This window comes from Nyctibius grandis, chromosome 11, assembly GCF_013368605.1.
Source record: "Nyctibius grandis isolate bNycGra1 chromosome 11, bNycGra1.pri, whole genome shotgun sequence".
Classification (NCBI taxonomy): Eukaryota; Metazoa; Chordata; class Aves; order Nyctibiiformes; family Nyctibiidae; genus Nyctibius; species Nyctibius grandis.
Window position 1 is genome coordinate 1,028,997 of NC_090668.1, and position 8,517 is coordinate 1,037,513.

Below are 8,517 nucleotides of genomic sequence, written 5' to 3' on the forward strand. Positions count from 1 at the left end.
ATGCTGCTGCCTGCAGAGCATCCGTTAGCCATAAATCACTGTTTCCTCACACATGGTGCAAATCTAAGAGTCTTCCATTCTCATTAATAGAATGAGACATCCTGGCCTGATGACTCTGCCCTGATTTCATGAGGTCTAAGAAAAATTTTGCATTGAATCAACCTCAAGAGAGGAATGCTTCAATTCCTCTCTATTAACCGACTAAGCAACTCACTGGGAGATTCAGGAAATGCTTTTTATTACTTTGAGACACACAGTTTAAAGAAAACCATTTTAAGAAATTGCCTGAACAATGTATTTGAAACAAATGAAAACAGGATACTATTCAGCTTCTGCCTGCACCTCTGGGACTTCTCACCATTAGTTCACTCTTTGGCTTCTGAAACTTGCCACTGAATAAACATGATAAATCCAATGAATAGAAAGTGTCATGACAAAAACTAATCAGACAGAGGGAATCAGGAAGGAACCCATCACCCTTTCCACAACATTACCCACGAACTAGGAACACGAGGGGTCCTCCACATGCATATTTTCCTACAGAGCTCCAAGAATTGTCTAGTTAGAAGCATGTTTGAAAGACTACCAGTCTGGCTCCATGCAGTTATGGTACCATCCATCACATTTACTACTTAATATTTCATGCTACAGAATTAAAAATAGGAACCTGGAGATCAGTTATCTAGGACACCACAAAAAGAACACCAAATGCAGCTTTACTGCAGATGTGTCAGGCTAACAGGTCTGATTAACATTTCCAGCCTAAGCATCCAGCTGCAACTGCAAATACCACCTAAAGTAGAAATAGCAAGAATCATAAAAGACAAACCTGGAATCATTGCTACCAGATGTCCACTCAACCGAGGAAAACTGGTTCTGAGTCTAGCAAAGCTTCAGAGAAGCAATCAGGCAGGAGGTGGAAGACTCTCTTTAAAGCCTCTAATTTCCTCCTCTCCCCAAGGCAAAGGGTCAGAACTGCAGCATTTAAAAATAGCCCCAAACTCGCTCCTCATTTCCTATGAATAAAGGGACAACACAAAAATATGCACATTCTTTAACTCTCCTGGTTATTCTTTATTATACCAGCCTGGATGCTCCAAAAACCTTCCTTTTCTTCACCATGTTTACATGCTTCAATCATGTACCAACAGTAAAATCTCCTCCCACTCACAGCAGCCAAAATATTTCTTTCAATATTTGCATTTAACTCACTCCCTCCAAGCCATTAGTCATTTAAATCATTCTGCTTTGGCCATCTGCATAGTAGACATTTGCGATCATCTTATGGACCTTCTCTTTGACGCACTGGTGACAGATTTGTTACTTTGCTCCTCTTGATCATGACTTGAGCTGTATTTTCTTTTCCTGTGAGACAGACATGGCAAGGAACCCATGCACTACCACGCTCGCATCGCTTTTTCCTGGGTTGTAAGGCTTAAGAAAATACAGTATCACCCAAAGTGAAGGCTCTTATCAGGATCTTTGTAAAGCCAAACAAGGCAGGAATGATCATCTCAGAATTTGCGTAAACACCTCCCCATGACATGCTCCAAAAGGTTTTTTATGCATTTCAAAGCACTGCCTCAGAACTGTACCTTTGTTGGCTGCATACAGAAAGACTGTGTAAAAGCCATGCACAGATTTCTCAGCAGATTTGGTACCCATCAGCTGCCAGTCCTGCAGGTAAATTAAGGAAGCAACATAAAAGCTTTCCCATTACTAGTTTTGCCTAATGCAAGACTTGTGGGTGAGGTGATGTGTAAAAGCACAAAAACCACCTGTAAGTCCTGCTAGCTACAGGACGATCAGATCCGACTTGCTTATGTTCACAAGCTCTTCTTCAACCTTGTCTGTGCTATAACCACAGTTCCCTTCTGAACGGTAGGGAAGAAACCGAAGTGAAACCTTTCTGCTCGCTCAGCAAAATGCACATAGCCAGTCCTTACTCGGACAATTACTTCCTTGGATTCTTCTCTAATCTACTTAAATTCTGTGCTTCAGCTACTTAATCTACAATAAAGATCCTCAGCTACTTTGACAGGCACCTGGTAATCAAAAGAATGAAAACTGAAACACACAATTTTTGAAAGAACAGAAAAATACCATGATTCCATAGGAAATTTTCAAGCCAAACAAAATAAAGACTCTACCCACTTGCTTGAGTCAACATGTTTTCTTCCAGTAAGGTTCTATCCTATTTGGCTGGCCTTCAGCCCTGGGTTTCAACCATTTTGCTGATACTACTTTTTCCACACATGCCACCATCCTTGCTCTTTCTTCAGCTTCTGAAAATCCTGATACAAAGCTTTCCTCTGCAGACAGAGCCTCAGTTCTTCTGTAAGAGACAATCAGCGTTCAAAGGCACAAACACAGGTGCATGAAGCCATTCACAGAAACACCCACAGAAAATCACAAACCAGACAGCCAAATGTATGTTTAACTAGAAAAGTAAACAGAAACCAGCTCCTTCTGTACATGAGGCAAGAGCAATGATATGATAACCCTGTCACATAACCCAGAAGTGACTGAAATTACGTTCAAGGCCTGATTTCCTAACAGGGGAATTCCTTGTTACGGCCAGGTGGAGTTCCCCCCTCCCCGTACCTCACACTTCCATAGATACCACAAGCTGAAGTTCACTTCACTAACATCCCTTTACTATCAGACAGAAACTGTAGTCAAAGAAAAACCAGCCACCAAATAAGCTCTTTTTGAGCGTGCTTAACCCTCTCAGAGACAAGCTGGCCAACTCTCAAAGCAAAAGCTCCCGTCGCACCACCATCTATGTTGTACCAAGAGAACAAACTTTACCCCACAAGCAGCACAATGGTCTCCTAACGTGCGCTGTGTAAAACAAATCCACTGAACATGCTTAATTAGAACCTCTGAATCTGGCTATTCCGGAGTTTCTCAGCTCTATTACCATGACTGTGATGAGTTTAACGTGAGAGGAGCTGCTGGAAAATCTCACCCAAAGTATAAGAGCACCGAGACATCCCCAAGCTGAGTGCTGCAGTGCTTTAATACTAACATTTTTGGCTGAACATGGCACAAATTCAGACATTTACCTTGTTCTGTGAACTCCTCAGCACACACCACAAACATCATGGAAAACATACGAAACAGCATCATATAGTGAATACAAAATCACCTTCGCACACAGCTGCAGTTCAACCCCAAAGGCGTAAACCTGAGCTCCGTACTTACAGAAACGTGAAAATGGGGGTAAAAGTCTTCTTTAAAGTTAATATTCCTGGCACTTTCACTCACGAAAAAGAAGTAGATGCAAATACAAGACAGCCCTTCCCATGATTAGTGATGCACAATGTGGGTGTTACTGACAGATGAAGAAAAGCACTAGAAAGAAAAAAAAACACCCAAAAGTGAGAAAAGAAGGAAAACATGAGTAATGAGCAGGTTTCACACAGTTCCATGACCCAATTCACTGCTTCTATACAGTTATTGTTATTTAACATTTTTAGTTAGAGGCAACGACACTGATCCCTTCTTTAAGGGAATGGGATGTCTCCATAAAGTGTGCTGCTTAACATTTGGGTATAATGTACTTCACATTGATAGAAGACAACTGAATTCTTACCTACACTCGCTTGGAAATAAATGACTTAGACTCAAATCAGTCACTGAGGCCAACCAAAGGCACACAATGAAAAACTAAAAAAAAAAAATAAATGCAATTTCTGTTGATTAATAAACAATTGCTGTTTCCTGAAACACATTCCATTATTTTGCTTAGACCTCTTAAGTGTACTCAGGAATGGAACTACTGTTACTTCCACGCTGACCACAGTGCTCAGTAGGGAATAATCCAGGGATGGCAGAGGTATAATTAGTCCTGTTGGTCTGTCCGCACAGACTGTTCCTGAAGAAAGTCCCATGGCTCATCACTGCAAACTATGATTTCTATTTTAAGCATACATTAAACTAATCCCTCTCCACTTTGCATCCTACTTGCTGACACAGCACCTTTCACAAGCACAACGCCAGATAAGGTTTTAATACTATATTTCTCCCATATTGTTATAAATTCCCTACACTGTGGTGGTTCATGGTAATGCAGCCCTGCATAAAGCTCACCGCGAGGCTCAGCACACAGCTTGTTTATGCTCCCAGCCTGCAGTCTCCTGCATCCGAAGCCATGTTCCAGCCAGGGCTCAGGTACTCCCCACGCTCAGATCACACATCAAAGACAGAGCGATCTCCCCCTTCCTGCTGTCAGGGACCCCGGGCTACCTGTATGACCTGATTGCAGATGCAGCTCCTCTCCTGTTCCAAAAGCGAGGTGTTCTTACCCAGAAATCCCCACAGAAACATTTACATAGCAAACAGCCAAGCCCAGAGACAAATAAAGCTGCAACCAGGGGGTGGGAAAAAAAGGATCAAGTGCTCTTATCTGAGCAACAACTAATCAGTTAAACATGAGCATTACTGCCATTTTTAATAAAACACTTCTATTCAATATTGTTTAAACAGTCCATAGTTATATTCAGTTGAACAATGCACACGTACACCTGAAAATCTTTAAGCTTAAGCCTCAAACTAGGGCGTATTTTTCAAGAACTACACAATGACATTACCTCACTGACTCACTCGGCTCCTTTACAGGTCAGACCTCAGTTATCTCAGCAACAAGATACCGTGAAACATGTTTCCAAGAGCTTGGGGACACAGTCACACAAAATTCTTTGTCCTCATGGTCTTTTGATAGAAAAAGTGCTTTGCTCAAACAAATTTATAATATGCATATTATTAAGAAACCTGAGTATTAAATCCACAAAGGGGCACTGCATTTAATATTCAGAGAACTACTTACATAACATAGAAAACGTCACTCTATAACACTTAAGTTTAAGCTGTTAGAGAAGCTTGTTGAAGATCAGCATGATGTCAGAGCCAGCCATTCTAGCAAAGGGATTTAATTGCTTTTAAAGTTTGCAGTACTATCCATTACAGGGTTAGATTATAATGGGCTTTCAGAAGCACAAGAAAGAAGTTTCAGAAAATACAAGCAAAGGCTTAAAACATTCAGCAAATTCTTAAAAAAATTACATTTTGAGCAACACGAATGTTCTTCAATTCTTTGTTATCATGGAGTACCCAAAACCAAACACCAGATAGCATTATCACTTCAGTTAAATGTTTACAGAAAGTATATCTGAAAAACATTTGACAAAAAAAACCCCAAACAGCTAACACTGGAAGTTTAACTACAAACAAGTTCTGTTAAGAAAGCACTACCATGGCCTTTGCATCTGGCAAAATATCCAGCGCTGTATCCCCGTGGGGGCTGACAGCACCCAGCTCAGTGAATGAATTCTTAATCTTCGAAATAGTGAATAGGTCTCCTTTCCACACCCCGTGTAGAAAGTGACAGACTGAAGAAAGATGTTACTGCACCTTGATTTTTTTAAGTTTTAATACTAAGAGAGAAACTATTGCACCCATGCAGTAAGCCCTCCTGAGAAGCCACTGATTATGGCATCAAGTTTCGTACCCTGATGGAAGGAGGAAATTTAAAGATACACAAAACAGAGCTACCTGCTCTGCAGCCTTCACCCTCTGCCTCAGATTCATCCCTCGCCCTCCGGCTTCACAAGGGAACTTCACAACAAAGCTATATTGAGAACAGCATTTTAAGCGCTAGGAAACAAAGACGTACCCATGCAAAAAAGGAAACAGGAAAAAAAAAAGCGCATGCTCTGTCCCGATTATGGCTCCGCAAAAGAACTTATTCAGAAAGTAGAAACAACACCGGGTATGTCTTCATTATGCACCCAAAGTTCCCTCGTCCCCCCCACCCCAGGACCACCGGCTGTCCTCAGCCTCTCTCCCTCCCGCTCCACGTCCTCAGCTCAGAAACTACAGAAAAGAGGCCCCAAGAGGGAAAACCCTCCCGAGGGGGATCACCTCCGACCGGCGAACGGTCCCCCCACCCCGGGCTCAGGCGGGGGATGCCCCCGCACACACGCAGCGCCCAGCGCTCGTTCCCCCCCAGACACAAGCCCACCCCCAGGCACGGCCCTTTCTTCCCCGGCCCCCGCCACACACGGGCCCCCTCACACACGCACCCCCGAGCCTCACTCACCCCCCACCCTCCCTCATTCCCGGCCTCCTCACACGGAGCCTCTCGGAGCCCCTCACACGCGCTCCCGGCCCCCTCACAGGCAGCCTCCCTCACACAGCCCGACCCTCGCCCGGGGCCTCCTCTCCCACAAAGCCCCGTCAAGCCTCGCTCCCACGGCCCCCTCACACGGAGGCTCCCGCCGGCCGGGCCGCGGGAGGCCGTGGCGGCCGGGCCGGCGCCCCGAGGGCAAGGCAGGGCAGGCGGGATCCCGGCGCGGCCCGGCGCTCCTCACCTTCGGAGAGCTCCAGCTCCAGCTCGGCCAGCTGCTCGCGGACCTCGCGGGGCAGCGAGGAGACACCCGCGGCCGCCGGCTCGGCCATGGCGGGCGGAAGGGAGGAGGGAAGAAGGCAGGTCCGGCCGCCGGCTCGGCGCGGCTCCGGCTCAGCGCCGGGGACTCCGGATCGCGGGCAGAGCGGGAGCGGCCGCCACCTCCGCCATGCTGAGCGCCAGCGCCGCCCTCACGTGACGGGGCGGTGCGCCCGCCGCGCCTCAGCGCGCCCCCCCGCGGCCCGGCCCCGCGCCGCAGCGCCGCCGCTCGCCGCGCGCCCCCCGCCGGCCCCGGGGCCGCTTCGGGGCCGAGGTCCGCTCCTCCACCGCTCGCCGCGGCCGAGGGCAGGGGGCGGGACAGAGCCCCCTCAGCGGGACCGCGAGCCCCCGCGCTGCCCTCAGCCGAGACCGCCGCTTCCCGCGCTGCCCTCAGCCGCGGTCACCCCTCGGCTGCAGGGGGGAGGCCTCAAACTCGGCTTCTGGAAGAAGGCCCGAACCCCCAGCCCGGCCCCCCACAGCCCCTCTCCCCTCCAGCCCTTAGAGGGGGCAAGAGCAGGGCAAAACCCCACAGGTCAGGGTCGCTGTGCAGCAAAAACTATCTCCTAAAGTGCTTCGACCCTGGACAATTTGAGGTATCAAGAGGAAAAGAGAGCTAGTCCAACATCACAACAGCAACACACGCAATTAAGAGCTTTGGGTTTTGTGTTGTTTTTGTTTTTTTTTTTTTCTTTTAAATCAGCTTTATTTTTCTAACTGTTATTTCAATTTCCCATAGCACCTTGGCAATGTCAAAAACAAATACAAATACATGTATTATCATTTTAACATTTAAAGCATGAACCTACTTTACACAAATTTTGTTTTGGACAGGTTTGACAACAGGAATATACCAGAACAGACAAGTATAGAAGCCAGATAGGTTGCTTTTTTTTTCTCCTTTCACTGAAGCCCTACCACTTTAAAGAGAGATCATAAATGCCAAGGGGAAGCTGGATTCATCCGGGAGGAACAAGATGTCTGTAGTAACTTGAGCTCAATATATTATCTGAATATTTTGTATTCTATAAAAATTAGAACAAAACCCATTTATGCACAGTCTGTTTACAGTTGAAGTTGCATTTTTGGAAACTGTATCCATAACTGAAGCTCCATAAAAATAAACCTCTGGTTCTTAAATATAAAATTTTAAAGTTGTTACAGGTTAGTTTGCAGATGGATTTTTCAGAAATAAGTTGCTCTAACTCCATTTCAAGTCCTCCCAACTGTACATTAAAACCAGACTCAATTAACCTCTTGAAGTGCCTACGCTAAAGGCACTTAAGAGAAGAGCCAACTAAAATACTACAACAAACCAAAATTATGTACCATCCTAAAGGAAGCTCAGACTATATGTAATATATACACACAAAGAAGAGCATGATAAATCATTCAGATTAATGGCAACAATCTTATGTTTCAGAAGGAAATATCAAAATTAGAAACAAAAATTCTATTGCATATCTGTAGTAATCAAGGATTTACAAAAAAACTTATCAGAAGCAATTTCCCCCCGAAGTGCATTTCTGTTGCATCGTCTGTAATACAATGGCGCATTTTACAAATTTAAAATATCATCTGTACATACCAGATATTTTACCCCAGGTGAACATCCACTTGGGTAACAGTAAAAATAGCGGACATTTTCAAGACAATTAAGCTGATATTGACAAAGTAGTAAGGCCATAGCTATTTAACTACAGTAAAGCATTAATTAAGTCACTTATTTGCTACTGATCTGCCACAGTATCATCTTTCTCTTCTGGTTAATAGAGTGGGTTACTTTTTTTTTTTTAAAACTTTTTTTTTTTTCAAACCTACTGCTAAAACTGCACCATCATACTGTGCCAGGCTAACTTTTTTTTTTTTTAAAAAAAAAAACAAAGATAGCAGGAATGTAGGATACTATAAAACTAACTTAATTTTAGAAATCAAAAGAACAAACTTTTTGCACTTTTAAATTTCACTATCACATGCAAATAATTACTTCTCCTTTCACTCCCCAGCAGAAGTACATGAGAGTGGCCCAATCTTTTCCATGCACAGTAATGTGGAAAAGAGCTGAACTGGGG

General features: G+C 44.7%; 1 protein-coding gene across 5 annotated transcripts in view; it reads right to left on the reverse strand.

Moving 5' to 3' along the window:
• The window catches only part of DIP2B (disco interacting protein 2 homolog B), a 66,645-nt gene extending 60,069 nt beyond the window's left edge, over window positions 1-6,576 (reverse strand). For all 5 annotated transcript variants that reach the window (XM_068409770.1, XM_068409769.1, XM_068409771.1 and 2 more), the window contains exon 1: window positions 6,375-6,576. In XM_068409770.1, the coding sequence (XP_068265871.1) occupies window positions 6,375-6,462 (88 nt within the window). In that variant the 5' untranslated portion in view covers window positions 6,463-6,576. The remainder of the gene's footprint in view (window positions 1-6,374) is intronic.
• Window positions 6,577-8,517: the final 1,941 nt, after the last annotated feature.